The sequence below is a fragment of the Thamnophis elegans genome, chromosome 8 (assembly GCF_009769535.1).
Source record: "Thamnophis elegans isolate rThaEle1 chromosome 8, rThaEle1.pri, whole genome shotgun sequence".
In the NCBI taxonomy this organism is placed as follows: Eukaryota; Metazoa; Chordata; class Lepidosauria; order Squamata; family Colubridae; genus Thamnophis; species Thamnophis elegans.
Window position 1 is genome coordinate 45,128,984 of NC_045548.1, and position 16,649 is coordinate 45,145,632.

The 16,649-nt window shown below is 36.5% G+C and overlaps 1 protein-coding gene across 1 annotated transcript in view; it reads right to left on the reverse strand.

The window, feature by feature from the left end:
• Window positions 1–3,579: 3,579 nt before the first annotated feature.
• Window positions 3,580–16,649, reverse strand: part of NCOA2 (nuclear receptor coactivator 2) — a 132,671-nt gene continuing 119,601 nt past the window's right edge. The window contains 8 exon segments of the mRNA XM_032222794.1: window positions 3,580–7,173; window positions 10,016–10,105; window positions 11,474–11,672; window positions 12,491–12,668; window positions 13,749–13,974; window positions 14,826–14,905; window positions 16,160–16,288; window positions 16,291–16,435. Coding sequence (XP_032078685.1) covers window positions 7,162–7,173; window positions 10,016–10,105; window positions 11,474–11,672; window positions 12,491–12,668; window positions 13,749–13,974; window positions 14,826–14,905; window positions 16,160–16,288; window positions 16,291–16,435 — 1,059 coding nt within the window. The 3' untranslated portion in view covers window positions 3,580–7,161.

Sequence of the window (16,649 nt, forward strand, 5' to 3'; positions counted from 1 at the left end):
AAAGCATACTATTTTAATATATAATATTTTAAAAAGTATAATTGCCTCTTTATGTCTCTGCTGCTCAGGAGTTATGGAAAGAAGACTAATCTGAAGTTCCAAGAGCATCGTCTCTGTGAATTTCTAGCTTGATTACCATTCAGATGCTTATTTGCCTGGATACCACTAAAATTGTGGTATCATAATTGAGCAGATTATGAGCTATTTGCACAGTATGCTTACCAACAATTAATTTAATTATTTGCTTCATTCATATTTAATGATAATGATATGGATTGGTTTTACACAAATTTGGTTAAACAGTGTTGCCTGATTTGTGGTTCAGTCCATCATGTAAACATAGCCAAGAAGCAGGAATCAAGTTATCTCATTTATTGATTGTACAGGGCCTCCAGCTTTTACTTTAAATTTTAGAAAATACACACTATGTAATAGGAGTAGGCAATTTTTAAAAAAAACTCTATCATTAGGAATTGGGCTTCAGTTTCCACCATTCCCAATTAGCATGATTTTGGAACTGTTAAGATTTGCATCTTAATGTTTAATTGTATTGTTTTTATATTGCTAAGAGTCTGATTCAGACTGTAGTGAGAGAGAAATTAATATCTGAAGGTTGATGTGAGTAGCCTCCATACAGGGCTGTCAAACTTGCGCCCTGGATGTGTCATGTGCTAGCCATGCCCACTCTCAATTTAGCAAAGTGGGGGGAGTCCCAATACGTTGACACTCCTGTGCTATGAGGTTGGTGTCAAGTTGATTATATAGATTTTTCCCATAACAATCTTTCCCAGATCTGACCTTCTAGGTGTTCCAGTAGTTCATCCATTGTTGTTGTAGACAGTCACTCCATCCTTTGCATGGATCATCTTCTTCTCTTTCCTTTCACCTTCATTAGCATTATAGCCTTTTCCAGAAAGCTATGTCAAAGTACGGTAATTGGATCCTGGTTATTGGGATTCAAGTGGTTGATTTGTTGGCTGAGAAGAGTTTGCTGATTTGTTTAATTTGAATAAACTCTTCATTGCTTGCTTGATGATGTTTATTTTTTGGAAGTCCATGGTATTCTCAAGAGTCTTCTCCAACACCCAATTTTAAAAGCATCAGTACTTTTCCTACCCTGCTTCTTCAGAGTCCAACTTTCACTTCCCCAGTGTCAGGGGGACTTTATGGCTTGCCCTATTCCGATCTTTACAAGAAGACACATCATGGCATCTAAATATTTTTTTAACAGTCTATTTTTATTTTCCATTTTCATAACATACAATCACATGTATACTATACATAGCCAGTATCCTATAGTATTAAATAGAAGTTATATCAGTTCCCCTTGTCATCAACGCCCAAAAGATAAAAACCCATTATTAGCTCTTCTGTGCTCCATACACCTTCTTCTGCCTCTCTCCTACCTCCTTTCTTCCCTCCATCATCCTTTCCTACTCTACTTCCCCTTCCTTTCTCCTTCTCCTCTCTCTATATTCCACTCCTCCTTATCCTCATCTTCCCCCTTACCCTCTCCTATCCCTCTCTTCCCATCTTTCTTCTCCCTTCTGTTTCCCACTCTTCTCTCAATGGTGTATTTCCGCTTCCATATCAATATACTTAACATATCCTAGTTTTAAAGAAAAAATAAGAGAAGACAGTATACATGTGGGATCAAATTACATTAAAATCTAACACCTCTCGTTAAACCTAATATATATCCCTCCCTCCACCCTCTCCCTAACCCCCTCCAGCCTTCCCTCCTCCGACTTCCCAGAACCCATACACGGTATAAATCTTTAACAAAACAGGCTAAAATATATTGGAAAAAAGAGTAGAAAATTGATAACATCTTTACATTGAACTTAGCCCTCCTTGCTAAGCTAACTTTAAAGAATTTATATCAATCCTGATCTTAATCATAAGCTATCTGGAATTTATTAGTCCCGTATTTATTTTGTATATAATCAATCCATTTTTTCCAGTCTTTTATATCTCCGTTTGAATGATGCTTAAGATATGCAGATATTTTAGCCATCTCGGCTAAATTTGTGACTTTCAATGTCCATTCTTGAATTGTAGGCAAGTCTTCCTTCCAGTATTGCACCACCAACAATCTAGCTGGCATCTAAAATTTTTTCAATGGCCTTTACGGATGGCAGCTCTATTGAGTGCTAATCTGCATTATATGTTTTAATGGCTAGTTCCTTTGTATTGAATGGTTGGTCCTAAAAGACAAGTTATCTGCCACGTTGACATCTTCAATGTCAATTCTAAGGCTGGTAGTCATTTGAAAAAAAAACATTTTAGTCCCATTATTTTTCATTGTACTTCTTGACCTAAATATTTTATAGGTAAGGAACATTGGAATGAAATGCTCATTGCGGTTTTTAAAAAACTTTCAGTTTACTTGCAGTTTTTGAACTACTTGGTTCAGAGACCTTTAGAAATTTGTTGCTGAGCATTTAGAGTACTGTGGATCACAAACTACTCTGTTGATTCTATGTCTATATCCTGTTGGTTGTAAAAAAAGTGCTGTATATTTGTTTTATTGTAAAAACTAATGTCTCAAAGGTGCTTTTCAAAAGGCAAGTAAACCTCTCTTTTTTTGGTTATGGTTGAAAATGTTTTGCTTTTCGTACAAGAAGCCTCTTCAGTTCTTTTCAATAATATAATTGATATTCAGTTCTTTGGGACAAGGGATACATGGAACCATGAAAGTGGTCAATTCACTGTGCCTTTTAATGCTAATTAAACTCAAACGTGAACATTCATGAAAGATAACTATATTCTGAACACATCTAGCGATTGTCACCCTTTAAGTTTTTCTTGCATGCATTAAATATCAGTTAAAAGGGAAGAAGACATGAGGTTAGGAAGAAAGGGAAGGCTATTTAAGTAGGCTATATCCTTAATTATAAAAATGTCACCTGTTGTCACCTATACAGGTAAGTCCTCAACTTACACAATTGAGCCCAAATGTATGTTGTTAAGTGAGAAAATTGTTGGGTTTTGCTCTATTTTTATGACTTTTCTTGCCACATTTGTTGTGAATTACTGCAGTTGTTATATTAATAACTCAGTTGTTAAATTAATCTGGTTTCCTCATTGACTTTGCTTGTGAGAAGATCACAAAGGGGGATCACTTGATTCCAGGACACTGCAACTGTCATAAATGTGAGTCAATTGTCAAGCATCTGAATGTAAATCACATGACCACAGGGATGCTACAATGGTCATAAGTGCGAAAAAGTCATAAGCCACTTTTTCAGTGTCACTATTACTTTGAACTGTCATTAAACAAACTGTTGTAAGCCAAGAACTAGCTGTAACGTATTCTTTCCAAGGCATAGATTACAGCATTCCATTACTATTCAATGTCAAGATGCGGTTACTGGTTGCTGTTGCTTACAGCCAAGATGTTCGAGGCAACAAAGGTAGTGATTAGGATTCAGTGTGATTCCCACTCAGCTATTTATGAACAGACATTTGTTTAACCATTCTGGTACCAGCTGTCAACACACACAAAAGGCACAACAAAAGAAATTTGCTATATCTAAAACCATGTAAAACCCGAAGGCATTAAAATTTATTAAATGATGCAATAACTGAATTCTTTATTTACAATAGCATTATTTAACATCAAATAAGCAAATAGCATCAGCAAAGCAATATTAACTTGCATAAATGTATTTAAAATTTCTCTGAATATATCTAACTTTGCATAAACTGCTCACACTAGAAATAAAACATCAATGCAGGTGAACAAAGTGATGTTCAAAGTTAACTCAGTCTTGAAAATAAATCACAACCTGAAAACACTGTAAGCTTTCTCCTGAAGAACCATAGTTATATATTGCTTAGTTTTACCCTTGTATAATCTTTTCATATAACACACTCATACACATCTCAGATGTAACTTCATGAGGAACTGTACAAATAAAACTCACGAATGACCAAAAGGAAAAAAAGTCAATGTTTGAAGTAATGTGTCCATCTCTACTCAACGACTGAAAGCTAAGTGATGATGCGCTTATTCCAAAATTGTACACAATTCACTATACAAATATAATACATCAGACAGCTATGTAGGAATATACAAGACTTAAAAACAGATCTAAGGCATTATGCTAGATTTTAGCATTTTGAGGTTCTTGCACATAGCTTTTACCTGTAGTAAGAAACTTAAAAGATTTTGTTTTAGTCTACAAAGAAACACCAGGGAGAAAAAAATCTAATTAAAAACCAAAGCCACTACAGTAATTTTGTTTTGTGCAGAGAATGCTTTTGCTCTTAGGCAGCAATACTACCATACAAATACTAGAAAACTTTAAAGTCACACTAACAATTAATGGCTTAAATTGCATTTCAAAACTGATTGTGTATCTTTGGGTTTTGCAAGTAGAGCTGAACCATCTTTCATGTGTTAAGCCCATATGAACTCTGTTTTTTTAAAAATACAGATTAAAAATGCTTTGTATAAATGGCAAAAAGCATTGCTTTTAGTTAATACAGACCAATATAAAGACTGGGGAGGGGCAATCTTTTAAGTTTGAGAAATATTTAAAATAACTAGTGAAATGTTGAACAAGATGTTTATTATCAGCTTACCTGGACATGATTGAATGGTTCTTTGCCCTGTAGAATTATCTATTTTTCTGACTTAATACATCTTGCTTTTTCACACTTTTGTATGAGAGAACACTGATGTTCCAACATAAATCCAATTACTATCTTTAGCAACTTTATTTACTGAATAAGAAATACTGTTTATAAAAAAATTAAAACAACTGACTTGGCATCATTACTGTTGTATCTAGCGTGAATGTTATAGTCAGAAAATGCTTAAAACCACTGCCTTTAATTAATTTAAACAAAAGGAAAAATCAGCGATTCCCTGGAAATTGCTGATAATACAAACACTTCATTTTATACTCAGTTGAAATTATCACTAGAGGGTGCTAATATTTTGAATTGGGTCTTATTTAAAATAATTTATTTGCCTACTAATCTACTAAAGCATGATTGAAAAATAATCCATTTCAAAACTATTTTTATCATACAATTTAGAATGGTTTAATTCCGTTAATCTTCAGATAATGCATGTGTGTTTCTATTTATTGGTATTCATATTCTCTCAATAATGTAGAGCTCATGTGTGCATGTGTGTTCTATTTATTGGTATTCATATTCTCTCAATAATGTAGAGCTCAGGGCTGACATTTTTTTATTTCCACCAGATGGCTCAGATGTTTGAATAACCAACTTTTGAGTCTGGTGACTAGCGAGAAATACAGTTTTCCCTTCTAAAGGGTAAGAAAGCCACTCAACAGGAAACAGATAATTTGAAATGCATTCTATATAGTCCATAACATGTTATTTTCAGCACTCTATGAAAGTCAATTCCTTTGTATATTTTAACTCTCATTGCAAGCAAACACCAGGTTTCAAGATAACAAGCCTTCTATTTCCAAGGACATGAATATTGACACAGAAAATATAAAATGCATTGCATTTTAAGTAACATTTAAAATTTGAGTTACAGTTATGAAAATTGTAGATTAAGTGGAACAGAAGAACAGGAGGTCGAAAACAATCAGTTTCCTGATATTTCAAGTCCTCAAAAACTGATGTCAGCTTATATTAAAAGAATACTCAGACCACAGCTGGTAAGAGTATAAATAACCACTTTCAGCAGTGGTCTGCTGAACAAGTTTTGCTAAGATTATTACGAAAGAATATAAACATACAAAAAAAGTCGAAAATTGGCTCCTACACTGGCTGCATATAAGGTTAGATAAATGACTTATGAGCAGAATTGCATTTAGAAAAAGAAGTCTCAAGCTTACAAATTAGGTCTAATCAAGGCATTGTAATCCTTTACAAAACACATTTTTTTCCCCAGGAGACACGCACAGTTATGAAGATATCTAATTTAATACTGAAGTACCTCATTTGGAAATCAACTCCACAACATGTATACCTCACAAAATTATACAGTTAAAACACTAAAATCGTCAACTTAAATTATTGCTTGTTTACATAGAAACTGTTTTGTATGTACCTTACAAAACTTCCTCAAAGTCCACACTGCTTCAAAATAATTGAACACATGATGGTTACTTCTGTAGTGATATCTGCTATAGCTTAAGTCATTGTTTTCCCTAAATATGGAGATGGGAAAGTAGAAAATGTATTGTTTAAATCAGATGCCTTTGGCTCTGATATCATGCCACAATCCTGCCACTTCCATCACCAAGAAATGCACCTTTGTTCAAATGAAATTATTCAGCAACTAATTTACCTGCAACCTAGAACTTAGGTAACAGATCTAGGACTATAATAGGGGTTTATACTTTTATCTAACCTATCAGAAAGTCCAAGTGAAGGCAGAACAGGGATACTAAGATTGGTTAATTTTAAGGAAGCCAAAATCAACATGTGAACTTAAATTCTGTGACTGACTCATGATTTTATCCCAAAGTGATTAAAAAGCTTTAAAAGCCCTTCAGAAGATGTTTTAACCCACTTAAACATTTAAAGTTACTCAAATAGACTTAGATCTATTCAAAACCAAGTAAGTTTGTTTAATAGAATAGCATATCTAGCCACTAGATTAGATACCTATTCTCCTCATTTTATCATCTGTCACTCTGGAATTCATAATTTGGTCTACTCCCTACTTCACAAAGTGTCCTAATACAAACCATTGATTTCCAGATGAAACTGAATCCTTTGCACTTGACCGTGTAGCTAAGGAAAACAAAACAAAAAAAGCCCAAATAAAAATCTAAATCTAAAACAGAACAGAATGAGATCATGGTTGGTTTTCCTTAAATACATACATTTAAATACATTCAATCTGACACGTTTTATGAAAACTGGCTATCAACATTTACTTTGCAGGAGAGATCTAAGTTGCACTAAGGTGAATGCAGTGAACAGACTGAGCAATTGTCTGTACGCTAGCTTCAGACTGTCGAAGAAGAGACTGCTCTTCCACCAAGAAAGGTTTGATGTCACTCAAGAATGACGCTCTTCTGTTTGCAGCACTCAATTCTCATTTCTCCAGTTGACGTACTGGCAGAAAGATAAAGCAAACAGACACAGGCCTCTCTTCAAACTAGCAAGTAGTTCAGAATGGGGAGCCCAATCAATTGAAGACACAGCCAATCTTCAGGGTCAGCAATATTTCTGTAAAAGAAAGCAACAACATTTATAATTATTCAATTAATTAAACGTGCGCTTTTATCTTTTGCTGACCTCAAATAATTAGAAAAAAACAGAGAGCTTTTTAGGCTGACATAAGATATAGTAAGGAACAATCTCCAAAACTCCATCGACCGATGATGGAATACATGACTGAATGAAAACCTAGAATCATAAAATTAAAAATCAACAAACAAACAATTAATGAAAAAGATGTTGTCCTTTTTGCAAAAATCCTGGTATTATCCCAAATCCATCAATAAAAGTGTAGCATCTGATTGGACGCAGAATTTGTATCTCCTCTAGTTTGCCTGTCTCTGGAACACCATCCCATGCCCCCAAATGCCACCCTTTAAGAATGCTTAGACGTGGTTCTCCCTTAGACACTGGGACACATTGACCTGAACTGGTGTAGTGTGAATATACGGGTGTCAGGTTTGATCACAATGTTATGTAATTTTTAAAAAAATAAATGATGCTTTTGTATTGTGATTTGTTTTAACCTTGTTAGCTACTAAAATCGCTCTGTGAGTCGGTGGCCATACAAATGAATAAATAACCAAATAAATAAAACATGATTTATGACTGAATAAGAGGCAAGCTGAATTTTCAAGAAACTGCATTTCATAGCTGGGGGGGGGGGGTCATGCAGGAGAGCTTCCTAAGATGGACAGAAATATGCTTCTGCAGCAGCGCATTATAGAAGAATTTTTCAGCATATCTTAAGAATCAGAAAGGTTTTTAATAGGAGGTTCAGCCCTTCAGATAAGACATTTAGGACTTTAGCTTTGCTGGGAAGGTGACAGAGTTCCGTGCACCTTGGCCATTTAGTCATGGCGGCCACATGACCACGAGACGTCTTCAGCCAATGCTGCCTCTTCGGCTTTGAAACAGAGATGAGCACTACCTCCTAGAGTCAGGAACAAGGAGAAGCTTTACCTTTATCTTACACTTAAACAACAGTGCAAGATTATTTTTATCCAGGACCTTTGTTGTTGTTCAGTTGTTAGGTTCTATCCAATTCTTCACAACCCAATTGACCATAGCCTGTTAAGCCTCATGTCTTCCACTGTCTCCAGGAGTTTGCCCAAATTCATGTTCATTGCATCAATGACATTATCTAAACATATCATCCTGTGTTGTCCTCTTCTCCTTTTGCCCTCAACCTTTCCCAAGATCAGAGTCTTTTTCATGAGCTTCTCTTTTCATGGAAAGGCCAGACTATTTGAACTCCAGCTTCAATATCTGTCCTTCCAAAGAACAGTCAAGGTTGTTTTCCTTTAGGATTGACTGATTTGATCTCTTTGCAGTTAAAGGGACTCAAGAATCTTCTCTAACACAAAAAATCAATAAGTATAGTTCTTCAGCCACGCTGTTGTTGTGAAGTCGTGTCCAACCCATCATGACCCCATGGACAACGTTCCTCCAGGCCTTCCTGTCCTCTACCATCCTCTGGAGTCCATTTAAGCTCAGACCTACTGCTTTGGTGACTCCATCCTGCCACCTCATTCTCTATCATTTCCTTTTTCTTTTGCCCTCAATCTTCCCAGCATTAGACTCTTCTCCAGTGAGTCCTTCCTTCATATAGGTGTCCAAAGTATTTGAGTTTCATCTTCAGGATCTGGCCTTCTAAAGAGCAGTCGGGGTTGATCTTCTCTAGTACTGACCAGTTTGATTGCTTTGCAGTCCAAGGGACTCGCAGGAGTCTTCTCCAGCACCATAGTTCAAAGGCCTCAATACTTTGGTACTCAGCCTTTCTTATGGTCCAACTTTCACAGCCATACATTGCAACTGGAAAAACTATAGCCGTGACTATACACACTTTGTTGGCAGGGTGATGTCTCTGCTTTTTAGTATGCTGTCTAGATTTGCCATAGTTTTCCTCTCCAGGAGCAAGCATCTTTTAATTTCTTGGCTGCAGTCCCCATCTGCGGTGATCTTGGAGCCCAGGAAAATAAAATCTGTCACTACCTCCATTTCCTCCCCATTTATTTGCCAGGAATTGAGAGGACCGGATGCCATGAACATAGCTTTCTTAATGTTGATTTTCAAGCCAACTTTTGCATTCTCCTTCTTCTAGAGGCTCTTTAGTTCCTCTTCACTTTCTGCCATTAGAGTGGTATCATCTACATATCATCTGCATATCTGTCTGCCTGACCTTAAGTCTATTCACCATCTCAACCATATATTCTTAAGGAATATTATTTAAGTCATACCTGAATGGTCTAGTGGTTTTCCCTACTTTCTTCAATTTAAGTCTGAATTTTACAATAAAAAGCTCTTGATCTGAGCCAAAGTTAACTCCAGGTCTTGTTTTTACTGATGTATAGAGCTTCTCTATTTTTGACTGCAAAGTACATAATCTTTTCTGTACTGACCATCTGGTGATGTCCATAAGTACTACATATTATGTAGAGTCACCTCTTGGGTTGGAAAAGAGTTTTTGCTATGACCAGCACGTTCTCTTGACAAAATTCTGTTAGCTTTCATCCAGGAAATAATTGAAAATTTAAAATAGAAAATGGACAACTTCACATTTCAGGGCTGTATCAGTTCATGAGCACCTTTTAGCTCACTCTGAATATGACTATTGAAAATGAACAGCAGTTGCCAGCCATTTGTAGTAGCAATTTCATAAAAAGACCTACGACAGGCATAATAAGACTTAACTCCAGGGAGAGGCATAAACTCATGCTATTAACCATTTGGATGGCCATCAATTATGATCCTTAGACCTTCAACAAACTTAAGTGAAGCCCAAGGTTAACTAAAAATTACCCACTCTAATTGAGCTAGTGTCACAGTTGGAATATTAATTATTTCATACCCGTGATGCATCTCCCTCCTGCTTTATCATGTCCATTCCAGGTAGTTGGTTTGGAAAAAGACTGCCTCCTCTCATCGCAGGATCATTGACCTGAGAAAGGACAATGTTTTAACTCAGTCACAGAAACAAAAGACGTAACAAAACGAAACCTTCACTCATGCCCCTTCCTTTTGTTTAATAAAATATTCCCAACTAACAGTTGAGGAATTTATTTTAGTACCATGCCTATATTTGAATTTCTTTCTCTTTTCTACAACACATTATTATCTGACTGCATAATTTTTTGACTTGTCCTATTGTCAGTTTGCTATTTTGAAACAGGAGACAGTAAACAGAGGTAGATTGAAAAGATGGAAAATGAGCGTATAATAAAATAAAGCTTTATTGTAACTGACTCAAAATATTTCATAGAGATACTTGTCAGAGGCTTTAAAAAAATGATATTTTTTATACTGACACTATCTCACAACACTCCAAAGATCTGGTTTTGCCAATGGGTCTGGGAACTTGGAAAATGGCTCATTGATTGTTTGTCACCAAGGGGATGGGAAATTATTGTTTCATTGTTTATCCCTTTTTATATTGGATTTTTTATTGTTTGTAGGCTGCCCATAATCACTGAGAGCGAATAGATGGTCATGTAAATCCAATAAATATATTAATAAATAAACAAACAATTAAATAAATTATTAAATAAATAAATATGCTTGTAGCACACTAAAAGCATGGCTAGAACACACATATTAAATAAATTAAAAGAGATCACACTGGAATTACCATGAACACTTGACCTTTTAGAATAGACCAACAGAAACATCATTAATAAAATTGAACAATCATTAATTTAACTAGAATTTATAAACAGAGAAAGACATTAAAGGTAGTTTAAGATGGCAATTGGATTTAGTCAAAAAACAGAGCCAAAAGTAGATTGTGTAATACTTTTAACTACTGAGGGATGGAAGGAGGTTGATTCAAATCCCAATTTTTCTACTAAAAACCAACTGGCCCAGGTCACATAAGTGTTATGTGACAAAACACATAATGTTTTGTGAGTATAATGCTCTAAAATCTCATTCAGTATGGGCAATGTATGGATTTTGCATCTCAGTGGAGAAGGGGGTTACATGTCATTTTCTCTTCCCTGCTTGTCACCCACTCTTTTTTTCTTTCTGACATCATATTTTCTAATTCCCAAGCAGAAGTCTGTCAGGAAAAGAACAAGCAGCTCTTCCCAGAAATGACCCTTTGGGCTTGCATTGCAGTTGCCCACCTGTGACTTCGATGGAATGGTAAATATTTGGAAAATCCACTATACTGCACATCTATTAGAAGAATGAGCAATTCCTGAAGTTCATACTTTTAATATAACTAGTATGATTTATAGTACAACATTAGCAAAATATTTTGATGTTAAAAGTAAATCTATGTCTAAGTATGCCAGGCTGAGATTCTCACCTGCTCGGGACCCATGGAGGGCAACCCTGATGTAGGCACAGAGGTTGCAGAGGTCATGCTGATCTGCCCTGTCATCTGGTTCATGTTGTTCAACCCAGCACTGTTGGCCACCATGGACACATTGATGCTCATGTTGTTATTGTATATGCTGGTATTTGCTTGCTGCCCAAAGTGTGGTGGAGATTGTTGTGAAAACATGCTACATGATAAAGTACAATGGCCATGTCAAAATCAGAAAGATACACTTATAGGACTCACATATTCCTGAACTCTTCCAAGAAACACCTATGACAGTGATGGCTAACCCTTTTGTACTCGTCTGCCGAAAGTGTATGCCCACACGCGCATCCCCACACCCATAATACAATGCACATGTGACCTGCCCTGCTTGCTCTCCTTGCCACCAGTGGATGCCTACACTGTTATAGGTGTTATGCCTGACTTTATTCATCTCTAGTATTCATCTCCACTGTTCAGTGATGCATTTCCTGCCTGTCTAGGATATACCTCTATCTGCTCCTGTGAGGCACTTCCTGTTCCTTTTGGATGTATACAGTTATGTTCTCGATAGCTTGTTTAGTGTTTTAATTGCATTTTGATTAAACAACACACGCTGCAGAGACCCGAAAATCAGCTGACTAGAGGGAGGCACATGCATGCGTGGTGGCGCTCACGGGGTGACGGCTCGCGGGCCAGAAGAGAGGCCTCCAGATGCGACCTGTGGCATGCGTGTCATAGGTTCGCCCATCATGGACCTATCTGATTGGATGCACATAAGTATCTCTTCCAATAACAAAATGTGATCCATCCTTTTGCTTGATCAGAATTTCTATCTATTTCTTGGTCAAATAAAACTCTGATAATATTATAGGAGAGAAAAAAGTTACAGAGAATTCTAAAAGGCTCCCCATTGTATGGGAGTTGGTGAATAGAGTGTACAAAGAAGTTATGTGACATTAATTCAAACCAGGTGGTTACAAAATGCAACCAAAATACATTCTGAATCTTGAAATGTACCTATTTCCACCAATATTGCCTTGTCCCCATCCGTTTATCTCTGTAGAAGACTGATAGGCAGGATTGGCCTGAGATTGCTGTATCAAAGGATTCTGAGTATGAGCCATTCTTGGGGACATCAGGGGACTCTGAGGAGTGGTAGCTCCGGTGAAGCCTGGATCAGGCTGCTGATTTATTCCTAGAAAATATAATAGGAACTTCAATCATGTGACAGGACAATTAAGACTACATGCTGTAATACAAAATGTCCATTATGGATTCATCTATTTGAAGAGGATTCATTGAACAATAACAAAGCTTTCCATTGTTCCTTACTGTTGCTTTCCTATATATACTGCAGAGCTGGCTTACTGTTTTAATTTGCCCTCATTGTGATCAATAACAGGCAGTGACATCTGCTGGAGATATTTATTTGACTGTATTCAAGAAGAATTTTCCAAAAAGAAACCCCCTCTTCCAGAGGCTGATGCCTATATTATATAAAAAATAGACCGATAAATCAAGTAATACCCAAACAAGCTTATTAAATAAGTGGAAATGACACTATGATAAACAAGGTGTTGATATCCAATGCTTAATACCATTAACAACATGTAAAAAACATTCAAACTCATGTATACTTTTAGAGTTGTCATTTCATAGAGATCATTTGTTGAAGAAATGAACACCTTTTTATTTTTATTTTAACTTAGGATTCCAAATTTGAAAAATTGGTTGTTTTTCCCAAGATGTGACATTGGGGCAATATAAAGTAGATTAGATATATAGATATATATAGGATAGACGGATGGATGGACAGACAGACAAACAGACAGAGATAGAAATAGATAAGAGATAGATAAATATGATAGATGATAGATAGCTATGAGATAGCTAGCTAGCTAGATAGATAGATAAGATTAGATGGATGGATGGATAGATAGACAGAGATAGATAGATATGATATGATAGATAAGATGATATGTAGATATGAGATGATAGCTAGCTAGATGGATGGATAGATAGATGGATGATAGAGATATGATAGATAGATATAGTTAGAGACAGACAGACTGATGGCAGGCAGGCAGAATTTTCAAAAGGCTTGCAAGCTAAAATATCTCTTTGTGGTCCTCATTCCACAATTATTTTCCAGACTCTCAGTGAGCTAGCTTACTCTAAGTGTCTTCCTTGCAATTATAAGATTAAAAACTATGATCCAAAAAGAAACTGAAACTGTATAAGCAGTAAAGTCTGAAGGGGAAAAAAAGCCCAATACCATAATTTGGAGGAAATGGAAACTGCTGGGTGTTTGTCTGGGGAATCCGTGGGTTACTCATGGTTGCTGGTATTCCCCCAGAGGCCACCATACTTGGCGTCATATTCATACTCTGGCCCCGCATCATCAGGGTTCTCTGTTGAACTTGGTGCATCTGTCTGTGCCTCAGGTGTTGGCTCAGTAGCTCTCTCTGCCTCTGGGCTAACATTTGAGAATTAATATTTCCCTACCAAGAAAGCAAAATGTTTATCAGTGTAAGTAGCTGGAAGTCATTTTCAGAGTCTGATTTAGCACATGCCAGATAACAGTTTTGAAGACATATATGATAAATATGTTCCTGATATGCAATTGAACAAACAAGTAAAGCCTATTCATATTAAGACTAGCATTCAAACTGTTTGAAAATAAATTCTACAAAAATTAAGAAAATCAGTTGTACCTTTTATCTCATAAATAAATGTCTCGGTTAAAAAGAGGGCTCTGTGTGTGTGCGTCTGTGTGTGTGTGTGTGTTTCGATTTTGCTTTTACTTATTAAAATACTGGTGGATTCACTGAAATATTCCGTGGGAAGGACACTTCATTTAAAGTTATCTTAAGGAAACGTTTTTCACTTTATACACATTATAATTAGTTTTAATTATATTTAAGAATTTGAAGCAAACATTTTAAATTTCAAATATCTTGCCTTAGTGAAATGGCCTTTGGAGGTGTGGACTGCTTTAAGTGTTTGGAGAATATTGCATGCTTGAAACAGTTTTAAGCTACAGAAGACTCCCAAAACACTCAAAATAGCCCATTTTGCATAGAAACAATCAAACATTTGTTTAAATATTCTGTAAATTATTCAATTAAAACATTTTGCACAGCAGAACTATATTCTTTCATATAGTCACTACTCAAGCTGGTATTGAATTTAAAATATTCTCATATAAAGAAGGACGATCTAGGTAATATAGGCCACATACAGTTAAATAAATAAATAAATACTTCGTACAATAAATATGGTGCAGTTGCAGAAATTATGAATACAAGTAAAAATCTACAGAAAGAAAAATTGGCAGTATCTGTTCCCTCACCTGTGTAGGTACTCCAGGTCTTAGAGACAGGTTCATACTGGAAACATTGCCAATCTGATTGATCAATGGCTGGCGATTCTAGGTAAGAAAAACAAGTCAGATACATATACACACACAATAGGAATAAAAAATGGATTTTATAAAAGTGCCATTTCAATAAAGACCATAATTACCAGTATATCATATTTGTTGTGCAGCTCAATCTGAATAGCTACTTACATCAACAACACTCAGTGACAGACATGAAATGAACACATACAGGTACTCTTGGTTTAGGACAAGATTAGGACTAGAGTTTCCATTGCTAAACAATGCAGTTGTAAAGTGAGATTCTATTGCTTAGCAATAGCCAGCCCTGCAGTCCCAGTTGCCATCATTAACTGAATCTCACAATTATTAGATAAGTTAATTTCCTGGTTTCCTGCAATCAAAGTCTATGGGGAAGCTGGTAGGAAGTTACAAGTGCTAGACCTATAGGCAGGTAAGTAGCTGCTGCTGGGTGTGAGACAGAGCAAAAGAGTGGGTAGGAGTGTGGAGGAGGGTTGGAGAAGGTGCGCAACAGGTGTGTCATGGGTGTGCAAGAGGAACCTTGGGAAGGGACAAGGATGGTGGACAGGCACTGCATGGATTGGGCGCATGAGAGAGATACTGTGTGAGTTGGGGAGAATGCATGGCCAGCAGGAATGCAGAAGGCTAGGGGAAGTGTGCGAATGGGGAAGACTTACCCCAACAACTTGCAATTTTCCTGCAAGCTTTCCTATGACTTTCTAGGGAAGATGGCATGGAACTGGTGCTCATGTGATCACAGGGTGCTTGGCAACCAGTCACAAATGTGAAAGGGTTACCAAGCACCCAGATTGCGATCAAGTAGCCATAGGGGTGCAGAAACCCTGAGGATCAGTTTTAACCACCATTACTTCAGTAACTCTTGCAGGGTTGCTGAACAAATGGTTGTAAGTTGAAAACCCAGAAAAAAAAATGCTGGCAAAATGTATTGCCATCTTGAGGGAAAGAAATGTTCTTTTGTTCTGTTCTTAAATTCAAGCAAGTTCTCTGATGTAACATCTTACAACTTATGAAAAGAAATACTTCTGGTTATTTTTTTAAAAATGAAAGTAATATATGCCCTATGGTTTACAAGGTTAAAGAGTTATCAAAACACTACTTTAGCTTTGAAGACGTATAAAAGAAATGAATACTCTGGATGAAAATAAATAAATAGCATCCGAAAAAGAACATTTACAGATAGGTTCACATTTAATTCATACATAGTGAAATATTTTAGAAGCCATTGACACACATAGTGCTGGTCAAAGAAACATAAAATGAGTACTGCTGGGCTTGAAGTCGATGCTGCAACTGCAATCTCAGTTGATTGGGCGGGTTTTGCACTAGACCAGTAGGCCTCAGACCAGGCCTAGGTTGCATCCGTAGTGCTGCATAACCTGGGCGCTGTGCCATTGGTGAAAGTTTGGGTCCTGCAGTGGTGTGTAATTGCCTTGGGCCATTTGAGCCTGAGATGCATACTGTTGTGTGAAAACTGGTGCCTTTTGTTCTAGAATGATGTTTGGTTCCTGGTTTGAGAATGATTCTGGATCCACTCCTTGGGTCTGCTGAAGAAAAAAAAAGCATATATATATATATATATAAAGCTTTGGAGCCCACATATGTAGAGAACACGGAGAAACATAGCTGAGGCCCAGCTGCAACAGAACTCTACGCAGTCTATGGTTAAAAGTGATATATATAGGTTCATCTCCCCTGCCCCCCCATTTTTCTGTAATGTTTGTCTAATGCTTTTTTCTGTGCTGAAGCCTTTTCTAG